At 31.0% G+C, this 17,336-nt stretch overlaps 1 protein-coding gene across 1 annotated transcript; it reads right to left on the bottom strand.

The window, feature by feature from the left end:
• Positions 1-9,696: 9,696 nt before the first annotated feature.
• On the bottom strand, positions 9,697-12,297 carry LOC25497747 (60S ribosomal protein L7a-2). Its single transcript, XM_013592462.3, has 6 exons — positions 12,151-12,297; positions 11,802-12,057; positions 10,554-10,723; positions 10,340-10,468; positions 10,164-10,256; positions 9,697-10,060 (listed from the first exon to the last, which is right to left on the bottom strand). The coding sequence occupies exons 1-6, from the start codon at positions 12,151-12,153 to the stop codon at positions 9,929-9,931; spliced, it is 783 nt and encodes a 260-aa protein (XP_013447916.1). The 5' UTR covers positions 12,154-12,297; the 3' UTR covers positions 9,697-9,928.
• Positions 12,298-17,336: the final 5,039 nt, after the last annotated feature.

Raw genomic sequence — 17,336 nt, 5'->3', positions numbered from 1 at the left:
ATATCAACATCATCAAATGACTTGAGTATCTCCCGCTCTATGTAACATATCATCAAGTCATTGAACCACACATCGTTGACCATGTTGGTAACAATTTTTTCTAACGGGCTTATAAGATTATTTTACTAGCTTATTGACATGGCTTGATAACTGATGTATTTCCAACTTTTGTTGATGTTGATAATAGCTTTGGTGCACCCGCTATTGTTGAATATCGACAAATAAGATGTTAAAATCTGATTAATTATGTCATGTTGTAGAAGTGATTGTAAGTTTTTTTATGTATGAAGTGATTGTCATATAGATTTTGATTTATGTGAGTATTGAGTATTTTTGTGAGTATTGAGTTGAGTATTGGTTTGAGTGAATGGTATAATAGTTCATAGTTAGGGAGAATTATTCTAGTTAAGTCACTTCAACAATTTATTCTAAAAATTGAGTATAGTAATCGATTTCAAATTCCAATGATATTAATTATAATATTTTATTATATTGATTAAATTAATTTTAGTGGTAATTTTATGAATTTATCTATATACTATTTATTAAAATTAATGTCATATGAATTTTCAATTTTGCCCCTAGGAGGGGCTTTGGTAATTCTATAATTCCTTATCCTTGGAGAGTGCCAACTCATCCAAATTTTATATTTTATATTTTATTTAATATTATTTTATTTTATATTTTATATTTATTTTATAAGAATAAAAATAATCCTAAATTCAGTTGCTTCTACATTGCTTTTGTGGGAGATTAAGGTATCGTTTGACCCAGTTTTTTTTCAACTTTTCTACATTTTTTAGGAGAAGTTAGGTCTATGAAGCCTGGATACCCCAAAATGGAGACGTACCCGTACTGGATACGTATTGGATTTCGATACTCCGCAGATACTCTCGGATACGTACCCACGGAGTATCAGAATTAATTATTTTAATTTAAAATATATATTTTATTGGATACTTATAAGATAATCGACAGATACACACGGATACTTATACATTTTTTATTTTGATCACATGTATTATTTTTTGTAAATCGCGACTTTTATGATTATATAGTTTTGAAGAGTAATCAATGTTTTTTTTAAGTATTTTACATACATATAAATTTTAGTATAAATAATTTGTTAACGTATCTTAGCCGTATCGTATCATAATTTTAAAAATTTCGCGTATCCGCGTACCCGTATCTGTACTACGTATCCGGGCTTCATAGGGTCAAACACAATATCAATTAAGTACTTACTAAAAAAAATAATTTTTTTGAATGCATAAAATTGAATGGAATGAGCTTTGGCCAAAAGTTGTTGAATGTTACTTTATAAAACTACTTCTTGACAATTTATTTCACAAACCTCTTTTCAACTCACGTTGGAAACCTTTTCTTTTATTTTTAATATTATATTTCAATATATTTTTTCTTCCATTTAACTTAATTTTATTAATTAATATTGTGAACCGTTCCATCTAATTTTTTAAGGAGGTTCCATTTAATTTTATTATCTTTTTTTAAAAGGAATTTTATTATCTTTTTATCACTTATATATTTAATTTCAATATCGTTTAATCATCTCAACCTCACAAATATTTTTATTCACACTGTTATTTAATGATACCAAATATTTTTATTTTCTTTCTTCAACCTTGCGAATCCACACACACACATTTAACGTTTAGAGTAATATTTTATGTCCATTTGTCTGTTTTTTTGTTACGCTAATGCATATAATTTTTTTTAGTGTTGCTTGGTTGAGTGCTACCTCACCGATTTTTTTTTAACTATTTTCCAATTTTCATATTTTAATTTTTTTTTAACTATTTTCCAATTTTTTATTTTTAACTATTTTCCAATTTTTTTCTCCCAATTTCAGTTGTGGGAGATTAAGATATCGATTGACCCGGGTTTTTTTTTTCAACTTCTCTATATTTTTTAGGAGAAGTTAAGCCAAATACAATATCAATTAAGCCAAATTAAATGATGTATTATTGTATTTCTATATATGACTTTCAATGTCAAGCGATTATGACTACATTAATGATCTCAAAAATGATTTGGACATTTGGAAAATAGGATTTGGAGTGCTGGATTCTTGGATTGTGACTGGTAGTAATGACAATCAACATATGAAGCTCATTATTTGTGATGCAAAGGATAGATGAGTTAGTTAAAATTTGTTCTAATTTCTTTTATGATTTATCAATGTTACTTATTAGTGTACATTTTGATTTATTTATATTTTTTGGTTTCTTTCTCGGATTTAGGGTGATCGAGTTCATGTAATAACTCGATATAGAGAATTGGAGCATTGAAAGGCTTTGATCGAGGAAGACAAGACTTATACTTTGTATAATTGTCATGTGTTTGATAATGACATTGCATTTAATCTCTTTAAGGTTGTTTTTAGTTTTGGTACAAAGATGCAGAAGTATGATAAGTTAACTAACGTTCTTACTCATGAATTTCGCTTTAAGTCATTTAGGAAAATTCAAGATGGAAAATTTAAAACTGACGTTTTATATGGTATAGTCATGTGCTTTAATTTATTTCTGTGTTTTCTCCGATTATATTGTTCTTATAGATGTATTTTTTTTTTTTAAGAAATCATCGGACTTCTTCATGAAATTGTCAAGACACCGCCAATTGGGACTAGAAAGAAACCGTGTACGAACATTGTTTTGAAAGATAAAAGGTATTATTTTATAATTTTTCAGAATCAGATGATATAATTTTATATAAGTTTGATAATGACCTGAAAGATGTATTTACTTATGCAGTGGGAATATGGTTGATGTAACACTGTGGAAAAAATACTTCGTAGCTTTATCATTTACCATCTATATACATTGAGTTCTTTGCTTCATTTTGTAGTCAATGACAACCCAAATATATGTAACAATTGGTCAGGTTCGAGGCTGGTCATCAACCTAGATCATCCAGTTGTTGAAAAGTTTAAGACTTGATAAGTTTGCATTATGATTTCAAAATACAGTGTTAGAGTAACTTATTATTTCACAATCTGATTTGATTGTTGTTTGACCATGTTTCTTGAATTGTTGTCGTGACCTTAACACTTCTCAAGCTCATAGTCAAAGTTTCAGTCAGAACTTAAGTCAAAGTTCGGCTTCATCTCAACGTATTTCGTACAACGATTTTTCCAATCTGTCTCAAGTTAGGCCAATTATTGAATTTATAAACTTAGTCAAGGTTTGCTTTTTTTGTGCACAAACATGCTTTGAATTTTTTTATGCACAATATAAAAATACATATTGCATTATTCTTTATTTCATATGCATAATTTGTGTTAGGAAACATACTGCATCACTATTTGGAAAATAACTAAATTCAATCATAACCAGTTTGGATAGTATTATGAGAGTTGCATCAAATGTTCGAAGACATCAATGTCAAATGGTGCTAGCTATAGATGCATATGCGGGAGCGATGCTTAATTTCCGTTTGTTTCAACAATGTTAATTGGCCAACGGGGTACATATAATCCACATGCATGCATTTATCTAGACTTTATAGGAAGCTAATAGGAAGATAAATTAGAAGTCATGGTACATTTTCTTTAGCTTAAAATCAGTTATGCTACCTTCATTTTATAAATTATATGTAACTATATTCACATACATCTTATCCATGTTAATATGCATTAGACTAATATTGCAGTTATTTCCCTATTTAGCATTTCCCAAACGAGGTGTCAAGAGCAATTTTGAAAGAAAAGCGTAAAACAATCACTCTCATTGATGACCAGACACAGAGAAAGTATAAGTGTCGCCTCATTACCACCGAAAGAGCAAGCTATGAAAAATATTTGGGTGGGCAGTGATTCAATTTCAGTAGAGAACGTGTGATGGAAGAAGGTGGTAAGCTCATCTTTGATCTCGAAAAGTCATCGAAGAACTTGCACGTTCGAGTTGTTCCAAAGTAGATCTTTGTTGCAGAACTATTTGAACTTCTACTATTTTGGCGTATCGCTTTGGACTGTAATCGTAAACTATCTTGACTTTGGGATGTCATTTGTTCTTTTCATTTTTTCTGATGTAAATATTGGGAAAAATTCCTTTTTGGTTAGTCTATGAACACTTGCAGTCTCTTTTATAAATCTAACTATTATGTAATGTTAATATGCACATTGTTGGTTCCTTCATTGGTTTTAATTAGTATCATGTTAATTATAATGTTGTTTTCCTAATCTCTTGAACAAAATGAGATTTGTGCAATATGCTTGCTTGATTTTCACATTTATGAACGACAACAATTTCTTAGAAAGATGCAGTTATTTCCCTTAATTTGCTCATTTCTCCTTTATAACAAAGTTTTTTAAAAATATAGTAAAAGTGATTTATTTAGAATATTCGAGTTTGTGCAATATTCATTAATTTGCTCATTTTTCCTTTGGAACAATTTTTTTACAAGATATGTTATTCAACCCGTGCGAAGCACGGGTTTGTAACTAGTTTATCTTTAGAATTTATAGTAGAATATAAAATATAGAAGAAAAAAAAATCAATGATAAGTTTTAGTGACAGTTAAACCGCAGGTAGAGGTCCATAATGCATTTTAAAATGGTCTCCTTAAAATTACCTACATTTTTTCCATAGGTAAATGTGGAAAACATGTAGTGACAGCCATTTGGCAATGACAGATAGATTTAACTACGAAAATTTGCCCCAAAGTGACGGATTTTGGCTGTCACTACAAGTCAAATTTGTTGAAAATTTCTTGTAGTGATACAAAGAAAGTATCGGTTGAGCCCGGGCGTGTGCCCAGGCTAGTTGGGCCCTAAAAACGCCCCTGAAAGCGATACTACCTAAATATTAAGAGACCAAAAATGCAATTTAGCCTAATATATATGAGCACTTGACACAAGATTATAGTATAGTTGAGAAATCACATATTCTTTTTCTTGATGTTATTATGCTCTGACCTTATCAACAAACAAAAACAAAATCTTCTAATATTACGTAAATTCAACATAATGTTGTTTGTAACGACTAAACTTCAAAGATTACGAACTGGTTTGATACGATTAAAAAAAACATAAACTTTGTTTCAAATTATCTCGTGTGTTTATCTCAATTGGAAAAGATATTGTATATTACATGCAGAGGTCGGGGTTCGAATCTCGAACACCGCATTTCTTTATATTTAAAATGTGTGAACTCTAGTCACTAAGCTATTTACCAAAAAAGAATAAAATTGTGGTTACGATATGAAACTTTATATCGTGCTGAAATATAAGAAAATGTGATTGATGCGGTTGAAATTGTAGTTGTAATGTTGTTCCAGAGATCTCAACTGAAGATTATTTTATAGTGTGAACGCTAGTAATGCAGACCAAATATTTTGAATTTTGGATTTATGAACTCTATTATTTGATAAACTAAAATGGTGATTTTTGAATTTTTGTAGCTTGTTAGAGTGTCTAGCATTGCAGCTAGATTCAGTGGAAGATCAATATCATACCTTCAACCAGCAGTTACTTGGGACGAAACCAGAAAAACCAAAGGAAAATTTTATTGTGACGAGACGGCAAGAGCGCACTGTGGCGATATCTAGAATATGAAATTCGTGTTTTGTTGATAGTTTGGTTCGATTCAAAATACTTCGGTTCGATTATGGTTCATTAACCGTTATTAAATTATTGGTTTAGTTCACAAACCAATTAAATAGTTTTGTTAATTTCAATTCAGTTCGGTTTGATTCACGATTCGGTTTGGTTTTTGTTTCTTTTTGCCCACCTACCATAATGCTTTTATTTTATCATGTAAGTTATTTTAATTTGGATGAGTTATGATTTGGATTTAAGGATTTAGTTCTTTTTCCTTGTTATTTTTTATTCAACTTAATTATTTTTTATGTGCTTTTTAAAAAAGTTACACTGGCATGTTAATATATTAAGAAGTGGCCAGATATATAATTTTTATTTATAAAATAAAAGCGAGGTGGAACAAAATATTTATGCGCAGATTTTGATTAAACAACGTGGGGAGGTTAATTTATCAAAACAAAAAAGTATAGTAACTAAACGAAGTGTGTTTGGAATAAAAATATTTACACTGTAGTATCTCAAACCCTGTGGGTTCAAATTAGCAGTATCCTCCACACGCGCAAACTAATTCCTCGAATTTTGTGGGATTTAAATGAGCGGCAAACTCTTTCTAAAAATTTTTTTAATGATCTTCTACCAAGAAGTTCATCAACATTGCCAAATGTTTCTTACCAACCTGCTGGTCTCTCTGATATGGAAAAATCACTCATGTTTGACATTGCTATAAGGATGGCAATTGGACCCAGACCCTAAGGGCACCTGCAAAAAATATCCGCTATGGGTAGGGTAAAACCCCGCTTTTATGGGTTCGGGCTTGGGTATGGATAATTACCCGCAAATTTATATGGGTATGGGCACGGATATGGGCACTGTACTACCCAGCCCCGCAACCCGCATAAATGTATTTATATAATATTATAAATAATTTATTTATTTTTGGTGTACAATTAATTAATAAATTTAACTATTTAAGCCTAACCTTAAACCTAAAACAGAATAATAAAAACTTTAGTAACGATTTATTATGATTTTAACATGCAACTACAACTTTTTAACGTATAATTGATGTAAGGTATCTTTTTTTTTTTTTTCTTTCCAGGAATAATTTGGATGATTTTTTATTTGGTTAAATATTACGATTCATATTATTTCGTAAGTTGATTTAAAAAAAATTGGATCATAGTTTTATTTCAAGTGTGGTGATTTTTATTATCTTTTCATTGCTAAAGTGCGGGTATGGACACTTAAGTGCCCATAGGGTATGGGGAATGATACTAAAGTTGTTGCCCACGAGGGTACGGGCACAGGTACGGGCATTTTTTACAAACGTGGGTATGGGGATGGATACAATAGTACCCTACCCATTGGGTACCCATTACCATCCCTACATTGCTATAAATACAATTGAAGAGCTGGTTTTGCTAATGAGCCTCTGTTTTGATGGAAGAGATACTCTTAACCTTGAAACCTATGAAACAATGGTCTCTAGGACTAATAATCAGTTAAAGAATCCGAATATTCGCATCGAAGCTTCTAGAAATTCTGGTGATGTTATCATGAATGCCTTTACTTTGGTTGAAATGTTTATTGATCCTGTAAGAACTTCTTATTCTTTTATACTGGTTTTTAAGATTTGAATTCACAAATTCAATTTAATTAACTTAATTAAGCAAATTTAATGATTGATTTTGTACAAAAAGTGGATGGGGCTATTTCCAACTATGACTATTGAAGTCATATCTTATGGAATGAGGGATAATCTTGGTATGATTAATTTTTTCTTTTATCGTTCGATTGGATTAACACTTATTTTGGATGTATTTTTATACGGTGTTTCTATACTATAGTCATACAATTTGCATTGTTTTACGAAAAAAAATGAATTTCTAAAGTCCTCCTCTCACAATATCATTTATTTCTTTTACTTGCTCTTTCATTTTTTCTAAGCCCCTCTCCTCCCTTCCTCTCCAAACTCGCAGAGAGAATTCTACTACATACATTTACTGTAACAATTTGAGAAAGGATGGGAAATGCCAAACTTTACTACATACATTTATTGCATTTCCTAATATATTATTAGTGACAAGATCAATTGATACCACAATGCCAAACTTTAATATATGACACCTCTAATAATATATAGATCATGTTTATAAAACTTTACATTAATCAGAAATCATTTGACATGTTAACGAAATAGATCAAAACTAATGTCTTATGAACTTTTAATAGGTGAAGTTTAATTTGGGAAAGACTAGTTGTTTCCCACCATAGGAAAATTGCTTTTTAACCCTTAGATCATACCATGAGCATAGTTTTATGGTAGATAGACAACACTATATTTTTTCTGCAAGTTCATCATATTCACATGCCCAAAAAAGAAAAAAACAATTTTATTGTCTTCTCAAATCCAAAATTTACAGAGCAATAGAGCATACAATCTTGGGGTTTAACCCATGTCCCAAAATCAAATCAGATTTAACTCATTTCTTAAATATCATCATCTATCTTCAACCCATTTTCTTAAATTTAATAAGCTTCAAACTATTTTTACGGAAGCTTAAGCAATCTGTGTGTTCTTGACTTTTTGGGGTTTTAGAGAATTTTGGTACTGAGAAATGAGATTTTTTAGAGAAATTGTGAATTGCCAAAATAAAAAAGGGGCCAATTCACAAGCAAAAGTTACAGTTATTTATTCTCCACAAATCAATGGAGTTAAACATGAAATATTTTTAAGTTTTTAACACATGATGATGTAAATTCTAATCAAATATTGCACTACATGTTCAATAGAATTGTTTAAGGTTAGATTCTGAACACTTATGATTTTACCCATTTTTCCAGATTGTAGGGTATTGGATTGGGAACATATGAGTTTGGGATAGAAGTGGTTTTGCAAGTGAAATTGGGAAAAGAGAATATTTGAGAAGAATATATTTTGATGTTGAAGGGAGAGGAATGAATCAATATGAATGGGTTAAAACAGAGATTTGGATTAACTAGAAAAATTGAGCTTTTTTTCTTCCCATATGCATATGCGTGAGAGAGAAAGTGAATAGTGGTGGTGGAGAATAGTATAGAAAAAATACTGTGTTGAGAGTCTATAATTAAAGTATGTTCTTCGCTAGATCTAACCGTTAAAAAAACCTTTCCCATGATGGGAAGCAAGTAGGCTTTCCCAAATTAAACCTCACCCCTTTTAATGAACAAGTTAATTTTGATGTAGGTTATTGACAGATCAAACGATTTTCGACTAATGTCAAATTTTATGGACATGATTTATATTATAGACAGCCTAATGGTGTGGTGATATGCGCAGCTACTACCATTCTGACTCTCAATGTAAAAGTAGTCATTACTTGCTTAACCAACCTCATAATCTCAAACACTGCTCTTTCTGAAAACAAAACAACAAAACTAAACAAGAAGTTCAACTGATTGTTCGCATCGGATCTCAGGTTCTCTATTGCACTCCCTAAATAGGGTTCTTTTCGCCTTTCCCTCACGGTACTGGTTCACTATCGGTCATTGAGTGTGGAAATTAGTATCAATCTCATAATCTCAAAAACTGATCTTTCTGAAAACAAAACAACAAAACTACTGCTGTAAATAGGACATAATTTGTTCTTCTAAAGTCACTAAAGATAAACATACATTCTCCCATGTCTCAAATCATCAAAGAAATGATTTGGCATCTTCAAGAACTTGCATGGCTTAAATATTGGATTTTTGGTCATAATGAGGTTGCTGATTAGCTTTTATAGCAGAAACACATGGTGTAATACTGGCTATTCAAATTACAAAGCAGAGAAATTAGCAAAACGTTCGGCTTGAAACTGACTCTATGGTGCTTATGATGGCTTTCAAAAACTCATGACTCCTTGTACAATAAGGAACGGGTGGATAAGCTGCTTAGAGGTGACAAAGATAATGAATTTCATAGTGACTCGCATATTCAGTGAAGACAACTTTCGTGTTGATGACAACTATGAATATTCACAGACGATAACCTCATAGAATTTGATAAAAATCAGAAACATGATTGAAGTAAAACAAGGAACAGTTTTATACCAAGTAAGCAAATGAAGGTTAATTGAAAATGTTAAAACAAACATGTATAAAAATAACTAAATCAGTAAATAAGAAAGATGAAAGAGTACTTCATAACGGAAACATATTCGATTTTTAAGTCTAAAACAACTACTGAAATAAATCAGCAAAAGTGCAGGTATTGAAACCATTGATTGTGAATTACAAGCTAACAGAATGAAAGGAAAATCGCACATTTTACTTGTTTAAAACCTCCACCAAAAATATAGGACAATAACAACCTCAAAGTTCTAAAAATAACCAAAGCAAATAGAAATTCTAGGTCATTCTTTGAGCAGCTTCCTTGGCAATGAGTCTTTCTTTGGCCTTTGTTTTTGCTTGAGATTTGGAACCCATAATACCACCACCCCACTTCTTCCTGTTTTCCTCAAACTTGTCATTGAAATTGGCCTGAAAAAATAGAAGGTAAAAATCAAACAGAAAAAGTTAATTTTATTGAACTATCAGAGTATGTAAATAAAAAATGAACAATCAAATCTCAAGTTTGAACTACCTTGATGGCTTCTAGGATTCTGCTAAATTCCATTTTGTCTTCGTTCTTGACGGTTGTCAAGCACAAAACGGAAGCAGTTTTCTTGTGAACAATCTGCAAAATACACATCGACTAAATTAGTCACAAATTATAAATTCACAGGTGAAATTTCAATGGAACTATTTAAAGATACTTACTGTTCCCAGACGTGCTTTGCCCTTGACAATGCAGTAGGGAATTTCCATCTTCCTGCACAAAGCTGGAAGCCAGACAACAAGTTCAATTGGGTCGACGTCGTGAGCAATCACAACAAGTTGAGCCTTGTTCTGAAAAAGCCACAAGTAACTGTTAGTAAGAAAACTTACGAGAATGAGTACAGATACTTATTCATATAAACGAAAGGCGCAATACCTGCTCAATAAGATAGGTAACATGGTTGAGACCATATTTCACATTAATAGGCTTCTTTGTCTCAACTGTTTTGCCCTCAGATTCGGCTTGGGCCCTTTTCAAAAGACGCTCCTTCTTTTCAGCTTTGTCCTCAGGCCTGTACTTGAGGAGCATCTTGAAAAGGTTTGTTGCTGCATAAGACATTATATCAAATCAATGAGCACAAACTACACGCAATTATAATCCACAAACAATAATCATGATTTCAACAATAAAACAATTGTAACAGACAGCACAAACAAGATAGGCATTGCATCATGCAACAGAAATCACAAACAAGATAGTCATTGGATCATGTAACAGAAATCACAAAAAAGATAGTCATTAAATCATGTAACAGAGATCACAAACAAGATAGTCATCGCATCATGTAACATACAACAAATCACGCGTACCAGTATGTTCAAAAACAATTTAAACTAACATCTTTCAATCTTCCTCCCATTACACCAAACTATCACATTCTATTTCCAAGCAATTGATAAAATATACAAATTGGAGCAAAACACAATCAATAGTCAAATACAATATCAAACAGTCTGAAAGCACAACCTTGTATTATAAAGCAACAACAAAATGAAACTTGAACACTGTCTTAAAATAACCACAACAATGAAACTTGAAACTTCAACCGTATCTTATGAAACATCAAAATGTTGATTATTATACCCAAATTTTAACAACCACCCATTAAATTATTTCAAATTAACACACAATTAAAACAAAATTTAATCATGATTTCAATTTCAGAAAGCCCATATCAGTTAAAATTAACATTTCTCATACTTCTCCCATTACAAATATCATGTACCATTACTAAGCACTCAGTACAATAAAAAAAATAAAACAAATTGCAGCTAAATATAATCAAAATCAAAATTTACGTACAAGTTACAAACAAAAAATCATACAATACCAAAACACCGGACAACGCAACCTTATTTAAAAAATAACAAATCAATTAATAAAAAACAACAACAACAACAAAATATTTAAGTAAAATATGTGATTTTATTGATCAAACATTGAAACATTTCACAAAAACGCCAAACTAAAACTAATTAATCAACAATAACAAAAAAATTAAACTTCAATATGTCAATTAAACACAAATTTTGATAACAACCCATTCAAACATTTCATATAAACACCAAATCTAAAATCACAATAACCATTTTATACTCAAATGAGCTAGTTAACAATAATTACCAAGATTTTTATCAAGCGTCTTAGTGAACTGGTTAAGAGCAGGTGGAACCTTCAACCTCTGCTTAAGGATCCTCTTCTTCCTTTGAATCTGAACATTTTTCGGCCATTTCACAAACCTTGTCAAATCTCTCTTTGGTGGCAAAGCACCACCGATCCCAAATTGCTTAGGCCTCTTCTCAAAAAGTGGGTTCACCACTTTCAATGCGGTATTCTTCTTCGCTGCTGCAACTGGTGCTTTTCCACCGCGCTTTGGTGCCTGTAAGAATTAACATAATCGCGTTTTAGAATAAGCTATAAGCTAAATTTATGAAGATCTATGTTCAGAGAGAGAGAGAGAGATTAGGGTTACCATTGTTGATGTTGTTTGATGAAAGAGGCGGAAGAAGAAGAGAATGTGCAATGGAGAAACCCTAATGGTGTTTGTGAGGTGAACTTAAAAGGGTTATGAAAATGTGGGCTTTTGAATCATGGGTCGGGTTTGGGCTTTTGAAGCTAAAGTTGCTCGGCCCAGTTCATCAAAATACCAGCTTTCTTACGCGCGGTTAATAGTTCGGCGATTTTTATAGCAGAAAAATGATATTTGTACAATCATTTTGTAATAATTTTTTTAACTTTCTCTCATACTTTTATTGTGTTTATTTCCTATCAATAATTACATTTCTTTATATTTTTAGTGGATAATTGTTTGATTTGTATCTATGGCCATGTAAATAAGTATTCTCAATATTTTATTGCGTTAATTGTCGTAGATTATCAACGATATTTTATAGAAATTTTACGTGTAAACTACAAACGATATTTTATATAAAAAAAAATTTATGTAGATAAAATTTATAAATATAGATATAGATATTTAAAAATTTTAAGTATAAATATAGATATTTGTTACTTTCAAATGTAACAAACTCAAGAAACCATATTTATATTTTTCAAAGACAATGTCAAACTCAGCTAGCGTGTTTTAGATTCATTTTTTCTCTTTCTCAAACACTTTTTGAAATAAATTAACTAAACAATAAATCAACATTGTAATTGTTAGTGTTGCACATATATGTCAAAAAAACTGTTATTGTTGCATATCTAAGAAGAGGACTGTTGGACTATTCAACATTTTTTAACTCCCTTTTCATTTGTTTCTTTGTTATAAAAGTTAGTTTTCACTACTTAATTTTTCCATTCACATTTCACCTCTTTTTAATTTTTTCTTCTATACATTTTATTTGCAAATAAACCCCAATCATCGTGATTTTTGGTCAATTTAATGCAAAATTTAGCAATTCTCCATGTATCTCAAGTCAACAAAATGTCTCATCCTTTGAAAATGCATCCAATGTCCTAAATACACAAAATAATCAAGACTTTGAAATTACCCATATCATACATCACCTTATCCCATCAAGAATTTTCTTCTAAATCAAATAATCTCAATATGCCTCATGTGATTCAAATGGGTAGTGGTGGTGTGCAATTAAAAGATCAAGAGCTTGAAATACCACATGTTTGCACTCAAGGTGGCTTTGAAACTATTAACCTTAATAAAGAAATTGAAACTATATCGATTGTGAATAATTCGAAAGTAAGATTTCAACGAAAGGAGGATGGACTTCCCATTCAATTATGACTCAATATTTCAAAGGATCCGAATGTTAAAAATGATCAAAAAGGACAGTTTTTGGAAGAGAATTGATGAAGCTTATAATAACCATCACGACAAGAATTTTCAAGATAGGAAACCAATGAAGCTAAAAGGTTGATGGCACAAAAAGATTAATCCCTCTGTTCAAAAGTTTGTTGGATGCTACAAAGATGTTGTCGCTATAAAAAAAGCGGTAGCTGCAAGATCGACACAATTTCAGCTGCAAATGTTTTTTGTTTGACTTATATTGAAAAAAGAATTCTATATTTACAATACATGAAAAAATATTGCAAAACTACCCTACTTTTTATCTTTTCCATTGTTCCCCGCTAACCTCGCTTGAGTGGTATATTTCCCAGTTGTTTTCACTTGTGGGTATAGCACAACAAGCCTGAAATTTGTTTTTTTTTCTTCTATTTATGGGCCCCTACAAAACTTACTTGCAGGGTGTAGAAGGTTGTTTTTCTTATTTGATCTACTATTGATACTTTCAACAGTGTCACATATTCCGTGTACTACATCCTAATTCATGACAAGTGAGTTTCTAATATCTTCAAGAGGGATGATATATATACCACCCCATGTGACAATACACCTTTTACATCCACACAAAATTCTGACATGCGGCAACTTAAACCCCACACAAATAGAAGATAAAATGTGGTTGTGAGATGAACTTACCAAAATATCTCTAATGCATGGGTGTACAATAGGATATAGGAATAAAGGGTGTTCATGTAACATTTTCCTATCTCCAAATTCAACATAATTACACTGTTCGAAATAACAATTCTTCACACTCTAATAGTAATATCACACTACAGTATCAAACTCTAATAACTCTAAAAAACACACTACAATTTCAAACTCTAATAACTCAATTTAATAACTCGTAACATTAAACTCACAATCGACATATTAATTTATCTATCAACCTTTCACCTGAAAATTTATGCATAAATACCACTTTTTTACTCACAATATTCACTTAAGTTACCGCTCTCAAACTCTTATTTTTACACTCAATATTCTCATATTACCCGTCTTCTCAATTATTTCTTAAACAATGAATTATTTATGGTTAGGAGATAATCATAGGTCTAGGCCACAACACCTTAGATAATGGGTAAAATTATATTTTTAAATCTCTTTTATTTTGTTTTTTATTGTTTTAATAATTTTTTCTATTCTCTTATTTTTTTTAAATTTCGTTTTTGATATTATGTTGCTTATTAAATTCAGTTTTATATTCGGTTAATAATTATGTAATATTTTTTTTATTATGTTTATTTTAACCTTTTTCTTATATGCTCCCTCCGTTTTTGTTATTTTGATGTTTTAGAACTTCAACTATATTCCAAAATATTTAATGTTTTAGTATATGTAATATTTTTTTTTCAAATTTACCCTTGTTGAAAAAGACACCATAAAATTATTAAAGGAGTTGTGACCTTTGATTTATCACATGTGAATTTAATTATAATAAGGACATTTTAGTCCAAAACATACAAATATTTATGTACTTTAATTACTTCTTAAGATTTGTACCAAGAGCTAAAACATCAAAAGATAAAAAATAGAGGGAGTATCTCTTTATTTATTTTTATTAGGATGAAAGCAACAAACATTTCAACTTCTCATCTACAAAAACACAAAGAACCAGTCTACTAATTTTAGGGTGTGTTTGGCCCAGTTTTTTGAAAGTCTAGAAGCTACTTTAAAACTAAAGTTGCTAAAAAAACTTTATAAATTAAGTTAAAGTTGATTGGTAGTATCTATTTGACAAAATTATACAATTTATCTTTTAATTTAATTTCAGTTAACATTTTTGTCCCTTAATTTTTTTATTTAATCATTTATGTTATAAAATATCAACATCACGATCCTTCCTTTATTAAAAAGATTAAAACTAAAAAAAAAAAATCATAAGCAAACTCATATCTTCATCACACAAACCTATAAATCTAGATTTCATTGAAAAATCCTTATAATGAAAAATCAAAGAAAAAAAGAATGAAAAAAGATGAAAATATGTTTATATTGTTGGAATGCTGAGTTGATTATAATGAGAGAATATTTTTTAGGAATTCTAGTTTTCTTTTTGTAAAAAAAGTATAACGATATTGATTTTATAACATTAGGGAAATGAACTGATATATAAAATAAAATTTGCTTGAATAATAGATAAATTGAAGTAAACTTGGACCGTCATAATATTCCTCAAGGCTTAGAAGCCCTCTAGAAGGACTCAAACGCCCTCCGGACGGGCCCAAAGACCCTCCAGAAGGCTCCTTGGGCTTAGGCGCGTCCTCCTGAAGGATGCCGCCTTCTTCAGCTTCTAGAAACCACCCAAAGTACCTAAATACCCATGTTGCTTGGAAACCAAGCAACAAGAGCCCAAGCCCACAGCATGCTATAAATACCACTCTTGAGATCATTCTCAAGGATCGGATAATCAGTCTAAACCCTAGTTTACGATTCTTAACCCTAGAATCTCTTATTGTGCTTTTTGCAAGTACAAAACTATCCCGCAAAAAAAATTGAATAAACTGGGTGATATGTGAGTAATACATATGTAGGGAATTATTAGTAAAATAATAATACAAAATTGTCTTTACCAGGGTTCGAAGATGGAAGCACATGTAAATGAAGCGCATAAGTTGATACAAAGTTCCTTTCAATTCCTTTAATTGAAGCTCCTATAATTAAATTTTTCTTCTTTGAAAATAATTTACTTGTTTTAGGAAGAGCTTCTCCCAAATGTTGTTTGCCCCTACTTCTTCTTTAAAGTAGAAGGGAAGTCAAGAAAAGGCAGGCCAAACAGACTCTTAGACCAAGCAGGTTTTCTCCATGTTAGCAACATAAAAGAGTACAAAATGGATAGACATATCCTAAATGCTCTAGTTGAAAGATGGAGACCCGAAACACACACGTTTCATTTTCCAACGGGTGAATGCACCATCACCTTGGAAGATGTATTCATGTTACTTGGTCTAAATGTTAGTGGATATGTCGTTACAGGTGTAAAATCAATTGAGAGGCCACTGTATGATGATTTTTTGGGATTAAAATTCCATTGCGAAATAAAAAAGAGGGTAAACATGCTATATCAATGTCACATTTAGCACAAAATCTCAATAAAGACCTCATTGCCGATGTGTTGGATAAAATAAAAATACAAGTTACTAGGCGGTATATTCTATGGCTAATCAATGGTTTTTTATTTTCAAATTTATCTGGAATAATGTACATAATTGTTGGTTGGCCATGGTAGTTGATTTTAATGATACAAAACAATATAGATGGGGATTAGTCGTTTTGGCCTATCTTTATCGGGGAATGTGTGAAGCAACAAACCCTAAATTTGTATGCTTAGCTGGCTGTAATTTTCTCCTGCAAGTTTGGGGATATTCAAGGTTGGATTATTTGGCTCCCAAAAACATAAAAGAACTTAGTTTTCCATTTGGAACAAAGTGAGTATATTGTTATTATGTTTTTAGTAGTATTTGTTCACATTTGAGAATGCATAGAGATTACTAAAAGATGAACCCAAGTACATATTTGTCATCTTCTAACCCACAGACACCAACAAGCGAATACAATCCACCATCACGTGAAATTGGTCAAAAATCAGCCAAAAGGAAGGAAAATGAAAAGATTGTGCATATATCTATTCCTAAATTTGATGCTTTGAAAAATGACTTGAACAAAAAATTTGAATTAATGTCAAGGTTTGCGCGTGATTTTGCACGTACTGAGAGTGAAAAAGTTGAGAGAGAGATGAAAATGGTTGATGTAGAGCTACACAAGACTGAGAATGATAGGGAAATGATGAAGATCATGATTTAACAATACTCTAAAAGGATGTATCAAATAGGAATACAAGGTAATTACAAGAT

This window comes from Medicago truncatula, chromosome 7 (genome assembly GCF_003473485.1).
Source record: "Medicago truncatula cultivar Jemalong A17 chromosome 7, MtrunA17r5.0-ANR, whole genome shotgun sequence".
Classification (NCBI taxonomy): domain Eukaryota; kingdom Viridiplantae; phylum Streptophyta; class Magnoliopsida; order Fabales; family Fabaceae; genus Medicago; species Medicago truncatula.
The sequence above is the reverse complement of the archived record's forward strand: the minus strand, read 5'-3'. Positions and strand labels throughout refer to the sequence as shown.

Excerpts from the sequence above, each read along its gene's own strand:
- LOC25497747 (XM_013592462.3), bottom strand. Across the intron at positions 10,469-10,553 it reads TTACCTATCTTATTGAGCAG|AACAAGGCTCAACTTGTTGT; the intron begins GTATTGCGCCTT and ends TGGCTTTTTCAG. Across the intron at positions 10,061-10,163 it reads GAATCCTAGAAGCCATCAAG|GCCAATTTCAATGACAAGTT; the intron begins GTAGTTCAAACT and ends CTATTTTTTCAG.